The 23,851-nt window shown below is 42.1% G+C and overlaps 1 protein-coding gene across 3 annotated transcripts in view; it reads left to right on the forward strand.

Annotated features, from left to right (window-relative positions):
• Positions 1 to 827: 827 nt before the first annotated feature.
• STK38L (serine/threonine kinase 38 like) overlaps positions 828 to 23,851 on the forward strand; it is a 32,962-nt gene continuing 9,938 nt past the window's right edge. Inside the window, exons 1-6 of one of the 3 annotated variants that reach the window (XM_056553771.1) lie at positions 828 to 1,009; positions 3,367 to 3,440; positions 19,814 to 19,958; positions 22,384 to 22,435; positions 22,537 to 22,659; positions 22,749 to 22,956. In XM_056553771.1, coding sequence (XP_056409746.1) covers positions 3,428 to 3,440; positions 19,814 to 19,958; positions 22,384 to 22,435; positions 22,537 to 22,659; positions 22,749 to 22,956 — 541 coding nt within the window. In that variant the 5' untranslated portion in view covers positions 828 to 1,009; positions 3,367 to 3,427. The remainder of the gene's footprint in view (positions 1,010 to 3,366; positions 3,441 to 19,813; positions 19,959 to 22,383; positions 22,436 to 22,536; positions 22,660 to 22,748; positions 22,957 to 23,851) is intronic. The other 2 variants (XM_056553773.1, XM_056553772.1) reach the window with 2 other exon arrangements.

Consider the following 23,851-nt stretch of genomic DNA (forward strand, 5'->3'; position numbering starts at 1 on the left):
TCTCTCTCTCTCATATCTATCTCATATGTATCTATCTATCTATCTATCTCATATCTATCTATTTATCTATCTCATATCTATCTATTTATCTATCTCATATCTATCTATCTATCTCATAAATATTAATCTCTCTGTTTTGCACATTTTTTTCTATGTAGGCCAAATGAAAATGTATTTTCAAAGCATTTTGCATAACTTTTTTCGCTGATTCCGAAATTATGATCAGTTTTCCAATTTATTTGCACTTTTTCTTTGCACTGGAGGTTTTTATTTCATGGTGTCAAATGATCAGCTCCCTCCTTGAAATGCAATTGGTCACTTTTCGTGCCTCGAAAATAAATAAAGTAAATGAAAGAGAAAAAAAAAATGTACGTTACTTTATATATACAAAAAGAAAAAAATACTGATAATATCACTGACATGAGGCGCTTGGTACCTGTAATTTCTAGGCATTGTTAGCCCCATTAATAATAATAAATAATAATAATAAAATAGATCTTTTAAAATCTCCATTGTGAGAACTCACCGGTCAATTACACCAAAGAATTCAAAATGATTGAAATTGCGTAATTTCCGCTTTTTATAAATAAAATCTCGGAACAGTAGAAATAAAGAAATGAAAATAACTGTCCTTATGTAAGTGTCCGCACTGCGAACGACTACCGTTGTATTTTAACGAGATCAGGACTACTTCAAAATGGAGTCGTGCGCGATGCTATGACTGCTCTGTTTGTCCTCAGGTGGCTGGGCTGAATCACAAACTGCGGAGGGGGCGTGTCCCTGCGCTCAGGCTGAGGGTGTGACAATGGGCGGGGTCTGCCGGGACAGGTGCGCAGATCTCGCGAGAAGTGTCTGCTGGAGGGACCGGAGGACGGGGCTGAGCTCAGTTTGGAGTCTGGTTACCGGTAGGAGAGGACGTGATTACCGGGGGCAGAGGTGACTGCAGTGAGGGCAGCTACCCGGAGAAAGGGTCAGAGAGGAGGTGAGGTCACCTACAGATACACAACGGGTATGTATATACTCCTATAGGATTACTGCATTCGCTATTATATTTCATTGTCTCAAGACCTTTGCTTGCTGTCAGTGAATGTGCATGCCTTTGTTTATATCCATGGACTGATAACCTGCACTGACCTGATATTTCTCACAGCTGAGGGTTTGCTCCAGTAATATCCAGTCTACAATACTCTGCAGACATCATAAAGACATCAGCAGAACAAATACTTCTCCAGTGTGTCAGGCTGGATCTATTTGTGACAAACCCTCAGCTGTGAGAAGGATCAAGCCAGAGTGGAAAATCGAGCATGTTCCTATTTACTGACAAGGGGGCCTCCAGCTGTTGCCAAACTACAACTCCCAGCATGCTGGACAGCCTTTGTAGCCCGTGCTGTTGACATGTCCATCCCATAACAAAGTAAACACAGCTGTACTAAAAGGGGGGGGGGGGGGGGGGTTCTCTTCAGGACATGCTGGGAGTTGTAGTGTGGCAACAACTTGAGCATTGCTTTCTGCTGTATTGTTTTAATGAGTTAATACATTATGTATATAATTATTTCCATCTTGTCACTTTGTATACACAGCAGTACTTTAGGTGATGTCATCATATATACTGTGTATATATCCCATTTACAATCATAGGCTGTCAGGGAATGCTGGGAGTTGTAGTGTGATGACAGCTAGTGGGTGGGCTGCATTGCATTGTTTTGATGTTTTCCCATGGTATGTGTGTCCATTCCAATACACAGTATATAGATGTCTGTACTGTCGGTGACATCATATATATATATATATATATATATATATATATATATATATATATATATATATATATGTATTTATATCTTGGGGCATGATGGGTGTTGTATTGTGACTGCAGCTGGATGCTCACTAATAGCTGTAATGTTGTTACAGTGTATAACATTGTTTCTATACAAATATACTGTATGTCTATCTCATATCTATCTATCTATCTCTTTCATATCTATCTATCTCTTTCATATCTATCTATCTCATATCTATCTATCTATCTCATATATATCTCTCTATCTCATATCTATCTATCTATCTCTCTCTCTCATATCTATCTATCTCATATCTATCTCTATCTATCTATCTCATATCTATATATCTCTTTCTCTCTCCTCTCTCTCTCTCTCTCTCTATCTCTCTCTCTCTCATCTCTCTCATATCTATCTCTCTCTCTCATATCTCTCTCATATCTATCTCTCTCTCTCTCATATCTCTCTCATATCTATCTATCTATCTATCTCATATCTTTCTATCTCATATCTTTCTATTTCATATCTTTCTATTTCATATCTATCTCTTTCATATCTATCTCTTTCATATCTATCTCTTTCATATCTATCTCTTTCATATCTATCTCTTTCATATCTATCTCTTTCATATCTATCTCTTTCATATCTATCTCTTTCATATCTATCTCTTTCATATCTATCTCTTTCATATCTATATATCTCATATCTATATATCTCATATCTATATATCTCATATCTATATATCTCATATCTATATATCTCATATCTATCTATATCTTTCATATATATCTTTCATATCTATCTCATATCTATCTATCTCTCTCATATCTATCTCTCTCTCTCTCTATCTCATATCTATCTCTCTCTCATATCTATCTATCTCTCTCTCTCTCTCTCATATCTATCTCTCTCTCTCTCATATCTATCTCTCTCTCTCATATCTATCTATCTATCTCTCTCTCTCATATCTATCTATCTATCTCTCTCTCATATCTATCTATCTCTCTCATATCTATCTATCTCTCTCATATCTATCTATCTCTCTCATATCTATCTCTCTCTCTCATATCTATCTCTCTCTCTCATATCTATCTCTCTCTCTCATATCTATCTATCTATCTCATATCTATCTATCTCTCTCTCTCTCATATCTATCTCTCTCTCTCATATCTCTCTATCTCTCTCTCTCTCTCTCTCATATCTATCTATCTATCTATCTCTCGTCTATCTTATGTCTATCTCATGTCTATCTATCTTTGTTATAGACAGGGCATGCTGGGAGCTGTAGTGTGATGACAGCTGGGGCTGAGTTTTTGTGTTTGTGTTGTAATCTTACATTAACATTCCTTTATACAGTATCCACAACAGTACTATAGGAGATGATGTCATATATATATATATATATATATATATATATATATATATATATATATATATATAGTGATGTTACTTTATTTTATGTTGGTAACATTATATCATACAGTATAAACAGCAGTACTACAGGTGATGTCATATATATATATATATATATATATATGTATATGTGTGTGTGTATTACTGAATGCATGTTCTATTTGTCTTGTATCAGGCTATCCTGGGAGTTGTGACAACAACTGGACTGTCTTGCTGCATTGCACTGGTGTGCTGTGATGTTGTTGCATTGTATGTATATATAATCTTTCCATACCATAACGCCGTATCCAAAGTAGTACTATTAGTGATGTCATCATGTATCTCTCAGCTAGCTATATTTCTCCAGTTCAGGGCATGCTGGGAGTAGTAGTTTAGCAGCACCGATATAGGCCTGAGACCCTGGCATTAGGGGGTCTGCTTGGTGACGCTTGCTCTTGTTCTCGCTTGCTTGTGGTGACCTTTAGAGGAAGTGTCCATTAATCATTTCTTAGGAGTTGACGTAATCCTCCAAAACTGAACATACTTTGCCTCTAATAATCCCCCTGATCGACACATTGATTGCCCAACAGGACCATAGTGTTTCCTTGCAGCGGCCACTACTGGTGTTTTGCAGTATTACACGTTGGTGTTTGAAGTGACAGAATTGGTCTGAATAATGTGTGGGTTCCTGAGGATCTTCTATAAGTGGGGGATGTCTCATTTATTCCCTAGCTGTTGCAAAACTACAACTCCCAGCATGCCCAGACAGCCAAAGGCTGTCTGGGCATGCTGGGAGTTGTAGTTTTGCAATAGGCAGAGAGCCACAGATTGGGAAGCACTGCCTTAGGTCATCCCAGTTGACATACAACAACCATGACGCGTTTATCCCACACGTGTGAGGCACGTGGCTCCGGCACGCCTCACCTACAATCTGTCTTATCGATCTGTATAATTGCTCCTATGATCATATCATGCAGGATATTAATTATTGCTCTTGTTTTGTAGATACATTTTGTCTGTTCTGCCTGTGTCAGTCTTTACTGCAATTCCAGAATTATATTCATAAGATAGAAAAGTGGAGATGAAGAGAACCGTGGCGTCCACCTCTATATGTAGACCTATGGGGGGCGCTGGGGGGGGTCAGTCTAATGTACTGACTGTAGTCTGAGCTGGTGACCAGGGGGCTAATACTTTGTATTAGGCATTGATATAGTATATACTCCATAGCCCCCTCCCTTAACATTGATATAGTATATACTCCATAGCCCCCTCCCTTAACATTGATATAGTATATACTCCATAGCCCCCTCCCTTAACATTGATATAGTATATACTCCATAGCCTCCTCCCTTAACATTGATATAGTATATACTCCATAGCCCCCTCCCTTAACATTGATGTAATATATAATCCATAGACCCCCCCCCCTTAACATTGATATAGTATATACTCCATAGACCCCCCCCCCTTAACATTGATATAGTATATACTCCATAGCCCCCTCCCTTAACATTGATATAGTATATACTCCATAGCCCCCTCCCTTAACATTGATATAGTATATACTCCATAGCCCCCTCCCTTAACATTGATATAGTATATAATCCATAGCCCCCTCCCTTAACATTGATATAGTATATAATCCATAGACCCCCCCTTAACATTGATATAGTATATAATCCATAGACCCCCCCTTAACATTGATATAGTATATAATCCATAGACCCCCCCTTAACATTGATATAGTATATAATCAATAGACCCCCCCTTAACATTGATATAGTATATACTCTATAGACCCCCCCCCCCCGAGTTAATATTGATATAGTATAGACCCCCCCTTAACATTGATATAGTATATACTCCATAGACACCCCCCCAGAGTTAATATTGATATAGTATATACTCCATGGACCCCCCCTTAACATTGATATAGTATATAATCCATAGACCCCCCCTTAACATTGATATAGTATATAATCCATAGACCCCCCTTAACATTGATATAGTATATAATCAATAGACCCCTCCTTAACATTGATATAGTATATACTCTATAGACCCCCCCCCCCGAGTTAATATTGATATAGTATAGACCCCCCCTTAACATTGATATAGTATATACTCCATAGACACCCCCCCCTGAGTTAATATTGATATAGTATATACTCCATGGACCCCCCCCTTAACATTGATATAGTATATAATCCATAGACCCCTCCCTTAACATTGATATAGTATATAATCCATAGACCCCCCTTAACATTGATATAGTATATAATCAATAGACCCCCCCTTAACATTGATATAGTATATACTCTATAGACTTCCCCCCCCCCCGAGTTAATATTGATATAGTATAGACCCCCCCTTAACATTGATATAGTATATACTCCACAGACACCCCCCCTGAGTTAATATTGATATAGTATATACTCCATGGACCCCCCCCCTTAACATTGATATAGTATATATACTCCATAGACCCCTCCCCTTAAAACATTGATATAGTATATACTCCATAGACCCTCCTTTATACACAGGTCACTTGGGTTCATGGGGGTTCACTTCTGTAGCTCCTGTCTGCAGGTTCTTCTTGCGGCTTATTTTTGTGACTTTTAACATGCAGCAGACACATCCTTGTCCAGTGTACACAGGAGTCACGTATCATTGTGCACTAGAGTGTGAAATGTAGAAGGTTCTCAGGGAGGAGGAGAAGGGGTGTAACAGTGTATAACAGAGCAAACCTATCACTATACGAGGAGGGTAACATATAATACAACTCCTATGGACTGTCTATAGGGGGCAGTATTATAGTAGTTATATTCTTGTATATAGGAGGCGGTATTATAGTAGTTATATTCTTGTATATAGGAGCAGTATTATAGTAGTTGTATTCTTGTATATAGGGGGCAGTATTATAGTAGTTATATTCTTATATATAGGAGGCAGTATTATAGTAGTTATATTCTTGTATATAGGAGGCAGTATTATAGTAGTTATATTCTTGTATATAGGGGGCAGTATTATAGTAGTTATATTCTTGTATAAAGAAGCAGTATTATAGTAGTTATATTCTTGTATATAGAAGCAGTATTATAGTAGTTATATTCTTGTATATAGGAGCAGTATTATAGTAGTTATATTCTTGTATATAGGAGGCAGTATTATAGTAGATATATTCTTGTATATAGGGGGCAGTATTATAGTAGTTATATTCTTGTATATAGGAGCAGTATTATAGTAGTTATATTCTTGTACATAGGAGCAGTATTATAGTAGATATATTCTTGTATATAGGGGGCAGTATTATAGTAGTTATATTCTTGTATATAGGAGCAGTATTATAGTAGTTATATTCTTGTATATATAGGAGCAGTATTATAGTAGTTATATTCTTGTATATAGGAGCAGTATTATAGTAGATATATTCTTGTATATAGGGGGCAGTATTATAGTAGTTATATTCTATTTTCATTTCTGTCTGCCAAGGTAGTGTCTGAATATTCTTGCTTCGGATTAGTCATCCCTTCCCCTCGGTTCAGTAGGTGATATTCAGTCTATTGCCGACCACCAGGTAGTCTGCCCCCGCATTCACATTAGATCCTGCTCCCAGGAGGAAGTGGCGGCAGGTTACAGGAGGCGGTGGATTATGTGGGCGTCACTTTGCTGTCATAACTGTTGACTTTAGATGTTCACTAACAAAACAGTTACACGTTATATTGTTGTTACACTCCGGCTGATAGTGATTGCCAGACTGTTCTCTGCTGTACATTGGACTCCTTTATAAGATGAAAGCTCATAGTAAGTAGAGGTTCTCCAGTCACTAGCTCCACCACAACCTACTAGGTAGACTGTCACCCAGCTTTTCTCAACTCTAATCTGACATTTTTTCTTGGAAAGCTAGGTGACTACTTTGGGAGTCTCCTGGTTGACAGTGATGTGGCGCCTTTTATGTTAGTTTTATAGCCAATACTCCTCCTAGAGGATCTCGGGGCTCTGACAGTAAAATTACTAATAAAAAAAGCATATTGTAATTGTAGTCATTATTGCGAATCTGACAGCGCATGATGTATATTTATTTTATTTTTTTCTTGTGTATAGCTGAGACACCTATAAGGCAGTGACGTGCCGTCAGGGGAATAGGATTGGACCCACTCCTCCCCGGTATACCTGGGGGTCACTGGGGATATTTCTGTGGTAAGCCTGGTTACTCCTGCAGCCTCTCTCCCCTCCTCTCTGTTATGATATAATTTGCAGACTGCAGAGAATCATGGTCCAAGCACCCGCTCTTAGCATGCAGCTTCCCATCTGCTGTTACACAAGTGGTTCTCAACCTTTTTTGCCTGAGTACCCCTTGACAGCCCATTGCCAAAAAATTGTCCCCCCAGATTAGAGACATTTTGTAGTGATTATAGTATGATTCATATGCTTTCCTTTCCTCTATAACAGGCCCATGTTCCTCTCCCTATCTCCCCAGTCCCCCGATTTACAGGTGACGTCTTCTCTCTAACCGGAGTGATTTACTTTTCTTTTATTCTCTATCTGGCCTAGACTGCCATTAAGATTTCTCCCATACAAGACTTCTCCACAGAACCAGCCAAACAAACATTTTAGGCTCCTTTCTGCAGTATAATACCCAACTATTTACAAACCCCTCATGTTTATTGTCACACACAATAATAGTACCCTCTTTGCGTCCCCATAAAGTTGATAGCGCCCCCCAAACTGCCCCCATATATAGTTGCAGGCCACCATACTGTCCCGCTTTGTTGCTCCTCTGGTCTCATAGCAGTAGGACCCCGGTCTGCAGGGGCAGTGGAACAACAAAACTGATGGTAGTTACTGCCCACAGCAGCCCAGTGTCCACGTTTCCCCTTTGCTGTCCTCCTGCTCTGCTCCTCTGTGCAGTGACTTCAGCCGACCTTTTTTTTCAAAGTGGTCCAAACCAGTAACCAGTGGCTGTGGCTTCAATTACTGATTTTTTTTCAAGTACCCTCTGGAGAACTGCTAAGTACCCCTTGGGGTGCTTGTACCCCAGGTTGGGAACCACTGTGCTACACTAACATCGTTCAGCTGCATCACCCAATATTAGTAAACAGCTGCTGGACCAGCGCACATCGCTTCAGTGTGTCTGCACGTAGCTGTGTATTGCCGCTCAGATCAGGCACATATAAAAGCACCTTACAGAGGTCCTTCAGCGGCGGATCCGTATCGTAAAATCCGCTGTAAATCCGCTCGTCTGAACGTACCCTAACAGTGGATTCCCCCCTCCGCCCCATCCTTATCGGTTACAGAAGTACAGCTCCCTGGCTCTGTGGGCTTCCCTTGTAGCGTCTTACGGGGATGATGGGAGTGATAGATAATTTGCATGGACCTTTTTTAATGGAGTTATCCAGTGTTAGCAAAACACCTGATTTCTTAAAAAAATTAAAAAAAAAAACATAAAAAAACAGTGCCACACTTGTCCTCAGGTTGTATGTGGCTTTGCAGCTCAGTTCCATTGAAGTGAATGGAGCCAAGTTGTAATATCGCACACAACCTGGGGACAGGTGTGTTGCTGATTATGGAAGAAATTAGCTCTGGGTATCTCCAGCTCTCCTATAGAGATACATGGAGGGGGGGTGTCGGCCACAGCTTTGTGTGGGGGTTGAAACGCCTCCATATGGGAGATCGCCTGGGGCCCCAGCGGTTGGACTCATCCCCTATCCTGTGGACTACCCCTTTTTAAGATCACCTAAATAGAGATTGACAGGGCATGCTACCGGTTTTGCAGCAGTTTCAATAATGAGAAACACTACCTTAGAGGGGGACATCTTGCCACCTGTAAGAGCGTTACTCATCACCTTCTGTATAGAAACTATCAGGGCATTCTGGGAGTTGTAGCTTTGCAACAGCTGGAGGCAACCAAGTTTGGGAAACACTGGTGTGGGGTATAAGATGAGAAGGGGAAATGTTCCGCTCTTGGGCACCAACTCTGTGATTTCCGGGCACTGCCTCCTAGATTTCCTGTTTACACAGAATAGAATGTGCAACATAACAAGGCTCATGTAAGGCCGCAGTCCCTCTGGGTTCTCTGTAGAGGTCCCCTAGGGGCCCAGGCGGCTGCTGCTGTTTCTAAGAACAATAAGTCAGGGTTGATAGAACTTGATGCAGCTTCTCTTTGATCTCTGTGGTTTCCAGGTTGGCTCTGGCGCTGTATAGAATTTAGTGCAAAAATGAAAGAGGGGTCTGCAGGGCCTGTGAAGCCTGGGGGACCCTGTGACTATGTGATGGCAGTATGGCTACCAGATCGAGCTGGGGTGAAGTCTAATATGTGGTGATACATCTGTGGGCAGCTCTTCCACTCTGAATTCAAGGAAAGCTGGGTATCACCAGGTGCTGTTCTGTGGGGAGTACTACTCTTATCATCCAGATTGTGATACTACTTTCCTGCTCCTCAGATTTCCTTTTTGTTAAATCTGATGTTTTCTCCATTGAAGTGTCTGTCTCTGTTTCTTTCCACGCGCCTCATCTTTCATCAAATGCCTATAAATAGCAGCAGACGGATGAAAAGTGCAGCCGAGAGATCTCCTGTGAACGAGCGCCCCCCCTGAAACACACCCCAGCCCCACCCTACCACCTCTTTTGTAGTATAGAGTAATAAATTGCTTAAATAGCATGTCACCCAACTTTCCATAGCTGAGATCTACAAACTGTAAATGTCCAGTTATTGCAAAACTACAATTCCCAGCATGCCCGAAGTTGTAGTTTTGCAACACTTAGAGGTTGACAGTTCTCTGTATTTTTCCCTTTTTTCAGTGCCTGTAGTTGTCAGTCTTAATTGTAGTCCTGATTTTCTATTTATGAACCTGGAAGCTCGGGATGAACAAGATCAATGGATGTTGTTTAATAGAGAGGTGTCTGATGCTCCCTGCTGGTCAGGTGTAGTATTACATGGTTTCCACCTCTTTGTCCTACATACAGAGAGGGAGGTGTTGTCCAGATATATTGGCCACTGTGATGATCTCCCCACCAATCGTCCGAACTGGGCTCCCCAATCCCCTGTTCCTCCTTGACATGCTGGACTGCTGCTCCATTCTGAATCCTCCAAGACACCAAATTGCAGCCATTCTTGCAATTGGTGGGATCCTCCCAATCCGGTGGATCACAATTTTTGCTTTTGACTAGATCATCCCTTTAATTATCCAGGAAAAAAAACATATATATATATATATATATATATATATATATATATATATATGTGTATATATATATATATATATATGTATATATATATATGTATATATATATACATACATACATACATACATACATACATACATACATATATCAACTGGCTCCAGAAAGTTAAACAGATTTGTAAATTACTTCTATTAAAAAATCTTAATCCTTTCAGTACTTATGAGCTGCTGAAGTTGAGTGCTCTCTGATGACATGTGTCTCGGGAACTGTCCAGAGTAGAAGCAAATCCCCATAGCAAACCTCTTCTACTCTGTGTAATTACTGAGACAAGCAGAGATGTCAGCAGAGAGTACTGTAGCCAGACAGAAAACAACAACTCAACTTCAGCAGCTGATAATTATTGGAAGGTTGGATTAAGATTTTTTAATAGAAGTAATTTACAAATCTGTTTAACTTTCTGGAGCCAGTTGATATTAAAAAAAAAAAAAAAAAAAAAAAAAGGTTTTTCATGGATTACCCCTTTAAGCTCCATCCCATTTTTGCAAGGGAAGCCCCCAAACGTATAGGAAACACTCTTTTAGTGCTAATTTGCATAGCTCCACCCCTTTTGTTGTCCAGATAGCTAAAGGTTAGATGGGAAGAGAGTGATCAACCCTTCTGGTCAATTCTCCACTGATCAGTTACTGATCTGTCACTTACTTTAAACCAGTGGTCTTCAACCTGCGGACCTCCAGATGTTGCAAAACTACAACTCCCAGCCATTGGCTGTCCTTGCATGCTGGGAGTTGTAGTTTTGCAACATCTGGAGGTCCGCAGGTTGAAGACCACTGCTTTAAAGGGTACCTTTCATCAAAAAAATATTTTGATATATTATAGATTAATGTATGCAGAATAACTTTCCAATTGCATGTTATTAAAAAAATATGCTTCTTTCTATTTAATTTTCCACTTTGAAAAAAATGTGCACTAGGGGTCTCCCTACCAGTCCTTTTTTTTTTTTTTTATAGATTTCAGACTCATGCAGGAGTCCTATATCTCAGACTGCAGCCGGAACACAGATAAACTCACCACTGCTCACTGCCAGAGATTTTTTCTGTGTCCCGGCTGCAGTCTGAGATATAGGACTCCTGCATGAGTCTGAAATCTATAAAAAAAAAAAAGGGACTGGTAGGGAGACCCCTAGTGGTCATTTTTTCAAAGTGGAAAATTAAATAGAAAGAAGCATATTTTTTAATAACATGCAATTGGAAAGTTATAATGCATACATTAATCTATAATATATCAAAAGTTTTTTTGATGAAAGATACCCTTTTAAACCCTACTTTGTTCTGCGGTGTTTTATGTTTTGCTTGTCTCTTATCCGGGGGGATGGTTGTTGTCAACCCTGAATCTGAGAGTACGATTGTGATTGAAACCGAGAAGTTATAAAGAAAAAGGAGGAGGAGGATAAAGAGTCAGAGAAGGGAGATCCCTCCAAACCTGCAGCTGTCTGGGCATGCTGGGAGTTGAAGCTTTCCAGCTGTTGCAAAACTACAACTCCCAGCATGCCCTGCGAGAGTCCATGCAAACCAACATCTTGTATGGCTGCACTTCTCAACTTGAGGCTTTCCAGCTGTTGCAAAAAAAAAGTTAAGAAATGTGGACATTCAAGATGTTGGTTTGCATGGAGTCTTTCAGGGCGTGCTGGGAGTTGTAGTCCTGCAGCTGCTGGAGAGCCATATTTGGAAGACCACCCTGTTAGCAACCTCCTCTATTTTTTACCCCTATAACTCTCCTTCAGTGATGCCCACCTATCTGCCTCCAAATCCTTGAACTGTTTACATTTGGCCTGTCTGTAATGCAGCCACAGCCATGATACATAAGTGATTATTAGAGTCTTAAAAAGCTGCCGGAGAACCACAGGACTGGTGACCGAATTGGTTGTGACCCATCTTTCCTAGACACAGATGTGAGTAGAAATGTCTGAACCTGTGACCTCTATTTACTGGGAAATTTGACGGACCTTCTGCTGAAGCCCACATTGCGCAGTGAGGACCCCCTGAAGCCCTTGTTGCACAGCGGACTCCCTTGTTTGGCACATACAGGGTACACGAACATTTCACCCTCCGCTGCTTGGTGGTAGGATCTTGCCCTGATCTCTGAGTGGTGACAGGTGCTTCCTTCCTGTCCTAACCATATTTTACTTCCCAGGGTTTGTTCTTGGGTTTCACCCAGAGACGGGCACCACCAGTTCATCAGTACAAAGCCAGTACTCTCTTACACCTCAGTACAGTATAAAGCCAGTACTCTCTTACACCTCAGTACAGTATAAAGCCAGTACTCTCTTACACCTCAGTACAGTCCTCCAGTATAAAGCCAGTACTCTCTTACACCTCAGTACAGTCCTCCAGTATAAAGCCAGTACTCTCTTACACCTCAGTACAGTCCTACAGTATAAAGCCAGTACTCTCTTACACCTCAGTACAGTCCTCCAGTATAAAGCCAGTACTCTCTTACACCTCAGTACAGTCCTCCAGTATAAAGCCAGTACTCTCTTACACCTCAGTACAGTCCTACAGTATAAAGCCAGTACTCTCTTACACCTCAGTACAGTCCTACAGTATAAAGCCAGTACTCTCTTACACCTCAGTACAGTATAAAGCCAGTACTCTCTTACACCTCAGTACAGTCCTACAGTATAAAGCCAGTACTCTCTTACACCTCAGTACAGTCCTACAGTATAAAGCCAGTACTCTCTTACACCTCAATACAGTCCTACAGTATAAAGCCAGTACTCTCTTACACCTCAGTACAGTGCAAAGCCAGTACTCTCTTACACCTCAGTACAGTATAAAGCCAGTACTCTCTTACACCTCAGTACAGTCCTCCAGTATAAAGCCAGTACTCTCTTACACCTCCGTACAGTCCTCCAGTACAAAGCCAGTATTCTCTTATACCTCCATACAGTCCTACAGTATAAAGCCAGTACTCTCTTACACCTCAGTACAGTCCTCCAGTATAAAGCCAGTACTCTCTTACACCTCAGCACAGTCCTCCAGTATAAAGCCAGTACTCTCTTACACCTCAGTACAGTCCTCCAGTACAAAGCCAGTACTCTCTTACACCTCAGTACAGCCCTACAGTACAAAGCCAGTACTCTCTTACACCTCAGTACAGTCCTACAGTATAAAGCCAGTACTCTCTTACACCTCAGTACAGCCCTACAGTACAAAGCCAGTACTCTCTTACACCCAGTGCAGTTCATCAGTACAAAGCCAGTACTCTCTTACACCTCAGCACAGTCCTACAGTATAAAGCCAGTACTCTCTTACACCTCAGTACAGTCCTCCAGTACAAAGCCAGTACTCTCTTACACCTCAGCACAGTCCTACAGTATAAAGCCAGTACTCTCTTACACCTCAGTACAGTCCTACAGTATAAAGCCAGTACTCTTACACCTCCGTACAGTCCTACAGTATAAAGCCAGTACTCTCTTACACCTCCGTACAGTCCTACAGTATAAAGCCAGTACTCTCTTACACCTCAGTACAGTCCTCCAGTACAAAGCCAGTACTCTCTTACACCTCAGCACAGTCCTACAGTATAAAGCCAGTACTCTCTTACACCTCAGTACAGTCCTACAGTATAAAGCCAGTACTCTTACACCTCCGTACAGTCCTACAGTATAAAGCCAGTACTCTCTTACACCTCCGTACAGTCCTACAGTATAAAGCCAGTACTCTCTTACACCTCAGTACAGCCCTACAGTATAAAGCCAGTACTCTTACACCTCAGTACAGTCCTACAGTATAAAGCCAGTACTCTCTTACACCTCAGTACAGTACTACAGTATAAAGCCAGTACTCTCTTACACCTCAGCACAGTCCTACAGTATAAAGCCAGTACTCTCTTACACCTCAGTACAGTCCTACAGTATAAAGCCAGTACTCTTACACCTCCGTACAGTCCTACAGTATAAAGCCAGTACTCTCTTACACCTCCGTACAGTCCTACAGTATAAAGCCAGTACTCTCTTACACCTCAGTACAGCCCTACAGTATAAAGCCAGTACTCTTACACCTCAGTACAGTCCTACAGTATAAAGCCAGTACTCTCTTACACCTTAGTACAGTACTACAGTATAAAGCCAGTACTCTCTTACACCTCAGCACAGTCCTACAGTATAAAGCCAGTACTCTTACACCTCAGTACAGTACTACAGTATAAAGCCAGTACTCTCTTACACCTCAGCACAGTACTACAGTATAAAGCCAGTACTCTCTTACACCTCAGTACAGTCCTACAGTATAAAGCCAGTACTCTCTTACACCTCAGTACAGTCCTACAGTATAAAGCCAGTACTCTCTTACACCTCAGTACAGTACAAAGCCAGTACTCTCTTACACCTCAGTACAGTATAAAGCCAGTACTCTCTTACACCTCAGTACAGTCCTACAGTATAAAGCCAGTACTCTCTTACACCTCAGTACAGTACAAAGCCAGTACTCTCTTACACCTCAGTACAGTATAAAGCCAGTACTCTCTTACACCCAGTACAGTCCTCCAGTATAAAGCCAGTACTCTCTTACACCTCCGTACAGTCCTCCAGTACAAAGCCAGTATTCTCTTATACCTCCATACAGTCCTACAGTATAAAGCCAGTACTCTCTTACACCTCAGTACAGTCCTCCAGTATAAAGCCAGTACTCTCTTACACCTCAGCACAGTCCTCCAGTATAAAGCCAGTACTCTCTTACACCTCAGTACAGTCCTCCAGTACAAAGCCTGTACTCTCTTACACCTCAGTACAGCCCTACAGTACAAAGCCAGTACTCTCTTACACCTCAGTACAGTCCTACAGTATAAAGCCAGTACTCTCTTACACCTCAGTACAGCCCTACAGTACAAAGCCAGTACTCTCTTACACCTCAGTACAGTCCTCCAGTACAAAGCCAGTACTCTCTTACACCCAGTGCAGTTCATCAGTACAAAGCCAGTACTCTCTTACACCTCAGCACAGTCCTACAGTATAAAGCCAGCACTCTCTTACACCTCAGTACAGTCCTACAGTATAAAGCCAGTACTCTCTTACACCTCAGTACAGTCCTACAGTATAAAGCCAGTACTCTCTTACACCTCAGTACAGTCCTACAGTATAAAGCCAGTACTCTTACACCTCCGTACAGTCCTACAGTATAAAGCCAGTACTCTCTTACACCTCCGTACAGTCCTACAGTATAAAGCCAGTACTCTCTTACACCTCAGTACAGCCCTACAGTATAAAGCCAGTACTCTTACACCTCAGTACAGTCCTACAGTATAAAGCCAGTACTCTCTTACACCTCAGTACAGTACTACAGTATAAAGCCAGTACTCTCTTACACCTCAGCACAGTCCTACAGTATAAAGCCAGTACTCTCTTACACCTCAGTACAGTCCTACAGTATAAAGCCAGTACTCTTACACCTCAGTACAGTACTACAGTATAAAGCCAGTACTCTCTTACACCTCAGCACAGTACTACAGTATAAAGCCAGTACTCTCTTACACCTCAGTACAGTCCTCCAGTATAAAGCCAGTACTCTCTTACACCTCAGTACAGTACTACAGTATAAAGCCAGTACTCTCTTACACCTCAGCACAGTCCTACAGTATAAAGCCAGTACTCTCTTACACCTCAGTACAGTCCTACAGTACAAAGCCAGTACTCTCTTACACCTCAGTACAGTCCTACAGTATAAAGCCAGTACTCTCTTACACCTCAGTGCAGTCCTACAGTATAAAGCCAGTACTCTCTTACACCTCCGTACAGTACAAAGCCAGTACTCTTTTACACCTCAGTACAGTCCTCCAGTATAAAGCCAGTACTCTCTTACACCTCAGTGCAGTCCTACAGTATAAAGCCAGTACTCTCTTACACCTCCGTACAGTCCTCCAGTACAAAGCCAGTACTCTCTTACACCTCAGCGCAGTCCTACAGTATAAAGCCAGTACTCTTACACCTCAGTACAGTGCTACAGTATAAAGCCAGTACTCTCTTACACCTCAGTACAGTCCTACATTATAAAGCCAGAACTCTTACACCTCAGTACAGTCCTACAGTATAAAGCCAGTACTCTCTTACACCTCCGTACAGTCCTACAGTACAAAGCCAGTACTCTCTTACACCTCAGTACAGTCCTCCAGTATAAAGCCAGTACTCTCTTACACCTCAGTGCAGTCCTACAGTATAAAGCCAGTACTCTCTTACACCTCCGTACAGTCCTCCAGTACAAAGCCAGTACTCTCTTACACCTCAGCGCAGTCCTACAGTATAAAGCCAGTACTCTTACACCTCAGTACAGTGCTACAGTATAAAGCCAGTACTCTCTTACACCTCAGTACAGTCCTACATTATAAAGCCAGAACTCTTACACCTCAATACAGTCCTACAGTACAAAGCCAGTACTCTCTTACACCTCAGCACAGTCCTCCAGTATAAAGCCAGTACTCTCTTACACCTCCGTACAGTACAAAGCCAGTACTCTATTACACCTCAGTACAGTCCTCCAGTATAAAGCCAGTACTCTCTTACACCTCAGTGCAGTCCTACAGTATAAAGCCAGTACTCTTACACCTCAGTACAGTGCTACAGTATAAAGCCAGTACTCTCTTACACCTCAGTACAGTCCTACATTATAAAGCCAGTACTCTCTTACACCTCAGTACAGTCCTACAGTATAAAGCCAGTACTCTCTTACACCTCCGTACAGTCCTACAGTATAAAGCCAGTACTCTCTTACACCTCAGTACAGTGCTACAGTAAAAAGCCAGTACTCTTACACCTCAGTACAGTCCTACAGTATAAAGCCAGTACTCTCTTACACCTCAGTACAGTACTACAGTATAAAGCCAGTACTCTCTTATACCTCCATACAGTCCTACAGTATAAAGCCAGTACTCTCTTACACCTCAGTACAGTCCTACAGTATAAAGCCAGTACTCTTACACCTCAGTACAGTCCTACAGTATAAAGCCAGTACTCTCTTACACCTCAGTACAGTCCTACGGTATAAAGCCAGTACTCTCTTATACCTCAGTACAGTCCTACAGTATAAAGCCAGTACTCTCTTACACCTGAGTACAGTCCTCCAGTATGAAGCCAGTACTCTCTTACACCTCAGCACAGTCCTACAGTATAAAGCCAGTACTCTTACACCTCCGTACAGTATAAAGCCAGTACTTTCTTACACCTCAGTACAGTCCTACAGTATAAAGCCAGTACTCTTACACCCCAGCGCAGTCCTACAGTATAAAGCCTGTACTCTCTTACACCTCAGTACAGCCCTACAGTATAAAGCCAGTACTCTCTTACACCTCAGCGCAGTCCTACAGTATAAAGCCAGTACTCTCTTACACCTCAGTACAGTCCTACAGTATAAAGCCAGTACTCTCTTACACCTCAGTACAGCCCTACAGTATAAAGCCAGTACTCTCTTACACCTCAGTACAGTCCTCCAGTATAAAGCCAGTACTCTCTTACACCTCCGTACAGTCCTACAGTATAAAGCCAGTACTCTCTTACAGCCTCAGTACAGTATAAAGCCAGTACTCTCTTACACCTCCGTACAGTCCTACAGTATAAAGCCAGTACTCTCTTACACCTCAGCACAGTCCTACAGTATAAAGCCAGTACTCTCTTACACCTCTGTACAGTCCTACAGTATAAAGCCAGTACTCTCTTACACCTCAGCACAGTCCTACAGTATAAAGCCAGTACTCTCTTACACCTCAGCACAGTCCTACAGTATAAAGCCAGTACTCTCTTACACCCCAGCGCAGTCCTACAGTATAAAGCCAGTACTCTTACACCTCAGCGCAGTCCTACAGTATAAAGCCAGTACTCTTACACCTCAGCGCAGTCCTACAGTATAAAGCCAGTACTCTCTTACACCTCAGTACAGTATAAAGCCAGTACTCTCTTACACCTCAGCGCAGTCCTACAGTATAAAGCCAGTACTCTCTTACACCTCAGTACAGTATAAAGCCAGTACTCTCTTACACCCCAGTACAGTCCTACAGTACAAAGCCAGTACTCTCTTACACCTCAGTACAGTCCTCCATTATAAAGCCAGTACTCTCTTACACCTCTGTACAGTCCTACAGTATAAAGCCAGTACTCTTACACCTCAGCACAGTCCTACAGTATAAAGCCAGTACTCTCTTACACCTCAGTACAGTCCTACAGTATAAAGCCAGTACTCTCTTACACCTCAGCGCAGTCCTACAGTATAAAGCCAGTACTCTCTTACACCTCAGTACAGTCCTACAGTATAAAGCCAGTACTCTCTTACACCTCTGTACAGTCCTACAGTATAAAGCCAGTACTCTCTTACACCCCAGCGCAGTCCTACAGTATAAAGCCAGTACTCTTACACCTCAGCGCAGTCCTACAGTATAAAGCCAGTACTCTCTTACACCCCAGTACAGTCCTACAGTACAAAGCCAAGACTGCTTACTTTACACCCCAAAATCCCCAAACCTCTAGATGTCCCTCAGCCTAGGAGTGGCTGTCACACAGAACAATCGCTTACATTCAACTGCACAATAAATGACCAGGATATGTATCACCATATTTTTCATGAATTGACCAATCTGTACATAGAAAAACAAATGTCTGATCCCCATTGATCATAATAATTAAGGGGGGGGGGGGGGTAGTCCTCATTGCAAGGAGGAGGAAAGGAAGGCCAAGCATGTGTCAAAATCTCCATTCTATTGTATTAGCAGGGGGTAGGTGGCTGCAATCCTAATCCATGTCTCATTGGCTCGAGGGTAAATCCATGTAGTGTTTCCATGTAATACATTTATGACATGTCAGCTGTTGTCTTGGTATGCTGGGAATTAGTTTTGCAAAAGCTGGAGACACCCTGGCTGGAAAACACTGTCCTAGCGGATACTCAAACTTGTTTAATTCTGCGTCATACACTCTGTCCCCTCAGTTCAGTTATCTGCTTTAATATCCCATATTATAGTCCTATACGTATTGTGGCTACGTATTGTGGCCGAAACGCGTCACCTGTCTTCCATGTTGGCTGATTGCTAAATAAAGTACCAAGTATTGCTTGATTTGCCACGCTGGACTTTCTCTTCATTTTTCCATATTATAGTCCTGTATCAGATCATTGATGCTGGAATAAAGGAATTTTCCTCTTGTACAACTTATGTCTTGTTTGTTTTTTCATACGGCTCCTTTTCTTGTTGTTGATTCACACTACATAAGAATTTAGTATTTAGTAAATTTTGTTTATGGTTCTTAGTCCCCCTCCTTCCGAGGGAGGTGACAGCAGCGGTGTAGGGTTTCTGTAATATAGGTGTGTGTGGGGTGATGCCAGGCGGTGCCCCCTCTCTGGGGTATATGGGTGTGATCTGCCCTGTTATTTCCCAATTCTATGAATTCTGGTTTTGTCTGACCCGGCTTTAATGTGTTTTTTTTCCAGTGCAAGTTACTATGGCAGTGACGGCCGGGAACGCCACCGCCTTCCCCATGAGTAACCACACCCGGGAGAGGGTGACTGTGGCCAAGCTGACGCTGGAAACCTTCTACAGTAACCTGATCCTTCAGCATGAGGAGCGGGAAACCAGGTACCAGGACTGGGTCAAAGTGGAAGGGTCCGACTGGTGCAGCCATGCCCAACCTAGTAACTGATGCTAAACTATAAGTCCCAGCATGCCATGGCAGCCTTTTATCATCAAGACATGCTGGGATGTGTAGTTTTGCAACAGCTAGAGAACCAAAGATTGTGGCCCACTTTCACAGCATTGGGGCCACCATCACAGCTTGATGGGACTTGTAGTTTTGCAACAGCTGAAGAGTCAATGGCTGTCAGGACATGCTGGGAGTTGTAGTTTTGCAGTGACTGTCACAGAATGCTCGGAGTTGTAGTTTTACAACATCAAGGGAGCCAAAGGGTGAGGGTTACTGTCACAGCATGATGGGACTTTTTGTTCTGCAACATTTGGGGACACACAGGCTTTCAGGGCATGCTGGGAGTTGTAGTTTTGCAGAAGCTCCTAAGCTACAGGTTGAGCCAACTGTCACTTTGTGATGGGAGGATAAAATTCATAGTGAGGGTAGGGTCACACGGAACGGATCCACAGCATATTTTACGCTGCGGATCCACTGATGACAGACCGATGCTGATAGCAGCAATCCGCCGCTATGAGCAAACACACAGCAATATGCCTGTGTATGCGCAGACATCGCGGCCGCTCCCCCTGCTCCCTGAGCTTGACTGAGAGCAGCTGCAATGTGTGCGGGAACACCACGCATGCACGCGGCAACTCGCTAAACACTGTGTGTCTGCTCATAGCGACGGATTGCTGCAAAGAGCAGGCACAGCTGGGGGCACACTGTAGAGTCTGTCATCAGTGGATCTGCTGCGTATTTTACGCTGCGGATCCGTTCTGTTTGAACCTACCCTAAGGTTGCGTTCACACGTGCGTATTTTCTGCTGCATACTTTTACTGCCTGTGAATTTAATATGTAGAAAAAATCTGCAGCAGAAAATAAGCATGTGTGCACTTACCCTCAGGGTGCATTCACATCACAATTTCGTCCTATAGTTCCCATATACGGTTTTGTATATGAACATTTCCACTTTCCATACAAAACCGTACACCCCACGATGCATCCAGTTTTGTGCTTGTACGCTTTTGTTTGTTTTTTCCTGGAAAGCAAACTTTTGTCTACTACGTTTTTTTTTGTCCTGTTTCAAAACTGTATACACACCACATCCATTTTTTGTTAACATTGAAGTCAATTCCAACCATATGTGTCAGCAGCGGCATAGGTTTTTTTTGTACAGTGGTCCCTCAAGTTACAATATTAATTGGTTCCAGGACGACCATTGTATGTTGAATCCATTGTATGTTGAGACCAGAACTCTATGGAAACCTAGTAATTGGTTCCGAAGCCCCCAAAATGTCATCCAAAAATAGGAAAAAGTGAGAAGTAAAGAAAAATAAGTAGATAACTAATCTAGATAAAGCAAATCCTTACATATAAAAGTAATAAAGATCTGCTGGGAGCTGTAATCACTGTCTATGTCAGTGTTTCCCAAGCAGGGAGCCTACAGCTGTTGTAAAACTACAACTCCCAGGATGCCCGGACAGCCAAAGGCTGTCCGGGCATGCTGGGAGTTGTAGTTTTGCAACAGCTGCGGGCACTCTGCTTGGGAAACACTGGTCTATGTAGAGGACAGGAGCTTCTTCAGGGTCCTGCACAATACATGCAATGTCCTAAAAAAAAAAAATTCCATTGAGTCGCCCTTAGCTGGTGTCCAAAGGAGCAGGTAACCCTGTAATACCTCTCTTTACTTTAGGGGGCGCAACCAGACATCAGTCAGTGCATGCACTTCAGTAATACAGGTGTTTTACCAGTAAATTGCCCATTCTGATTGGTCAGTTCTTCGGGGTATTGACATGTTTCACAGATCTGGACTGTCGTACATTGTATGTTGAGTCTGGTTTCAACTTACAATGGTCCAGAAAAGACCATTGCATGTTGAAACTATTGTATGTTGAGGCCATTGTAAGTTGAGGGATCACTGTATACGGTTTTGTCTTGCACATGCTCAGTAGAAGTGTTGACTCTTCTGAAAAGAACTAGAACTTGCTACTTTCAAAACAGTGTGGCAAAATCGGGATGTGAACATGAAGGGAGTTGTAGTTTTGAAACAGTTGGAGCGCCATCAGCTGTCAGAGCATGCAACAGCAAGGGAACCACAGTTTAGGGGCAAGTGTGGCAGCATGACAGGATAAAGTTTTACCACAGATTTGTGGACCACTGACCCTGATAAACTGCATTGTTAGGAAATAGCATAGAAAGCCCTAATGTTCAGTCCTGCCTTATCCTTCTATTGTTAATGAAGCTGTATTAAAGGACTGTGGGTGTAATCGTCAATCTGCTGTAGTTATGGGGTCAGCCGACCATGCATTCACATAACATTATCATTTACTCTACTGCTCTGTCCTGTCTTGATGGAAATTGCTATTTTCTTCCCAACAGGCAAAAGAAGTTAGAGATCGCCATGAATGAGGAAGGACTGGGAGACGACGAGGTGAATTACGTCTCTGTATAGTAATAGGAAAACATGTCTACCTCTAGTGTACAAACTGAGAACTGCATCATTCACTAATGCATTATATTCAATCTCTATAGAAGAGACTGCGGCGGTCACAGCATGCAAGAAAGGAGACGGAATTCCTGCGTCTAAAGAGGACCCGGCTGGGCTTGGATGATTTTGAGTCGCTGAAGGTCATTGGCAGGGGAGCCTTTGGAGAGGTATGTCTATGCGAATAGTAGAGATTGCTAATACGTACACTAAGACAAGAAATGTGACAAATTGGGGAAATTATTATTTTCGGTTATAGGTGCGTCTTGTTCAGAAGAAGGACACAGGGCACATCTATGCAATGAAGATTCTCAGGAAAGCAGACATGTTGGAAAAGGAGCAGGTGGCACACATCCGAGCCGAGCGAGATATATTGGTGGAAGCGGATGGGGCCTGGGTGGTGAAAATGTTCTACAGCTTTCAGGACAAAAGGAACTTGTATCTTATAATGGAGTTTTTACCTGGAGGTAATTAATGTCATAAAAAAAAAAAAAGTCCCCCAGTGTCGTATGCTGCAGAGCTGTACTCACTATTCTGCTGGTGAGGTCACTGTGTACATACATTACATTACTTATCCTGTACTAATCCTGATTATATCCTGTATTATACTCCAGAGCTATACTCACCTCACTATTCTGCTGGTGAGGTCACTGTGTTATATACATTACCTATCCTGTACTGATCCTGAGTTATATCCTGTATTATACCCCACAGCCGTACTCACTATTCTGCTGGTGAGGTCACTGTGTACATACATTACATTACTTATCCTGTACTGATCCTGAGTTATATCCTGTATTATACTCCAGAGCTGTACTCACTATTCTGCTGGTGAGGTCACTGTGTACATACATTACATTACTTATCCTGTACTGATCCTGAGTTATATTCTGTATTATACCCCACAGCCGTACTCACTATTCTGCTGGTGAGGTCACTGTGTACATACATTACATTACTTATCCTGTACTGATCCTGAGTTATATCCTGTATTATACTCCAGAGCTGTACTCACTATTCTGCTGGTGAGGTCACTGTGTACATACATTACATTACTTATCCTGTACTGATCCTGAGTTATATTCTGTATTATACCCCACAGCCGTACTCACTATTCTGCTGGTGAGGTCACTGTGTACATACATTACATTACTTATCCTGTACTGATCCTGAGTTATATCCTGTATTATACTCCAGAGCCGTACTCACTATTCTGCTGGTGAGGTCACTGTGTACATACATTACATTACTTATCCTGTACTGATCCTGAGTTATATCCTGTATTATACTCCAGAGCTGCACTCACTATTCTGCTGGTGAGGTCACTGTGTACATACATTACATTACTTATCCTGTACTGAT

This window comes from Hyla sarda, unplaced genomic scaffold, assembly GCF_029499605.1.
Source record: "Hyla sarda isolate aHylSar1 unplaced genomic scaffold, aHylSar1.hap1 scaffold_38, whole genome shotgun sequence".
Taxonomy (NCBI): domain Eukaryota; kingdom Metazoa; phylum Chordata; class Amphibia; order Anura; family Hylidae; genus Hyla; species Hyla sarda.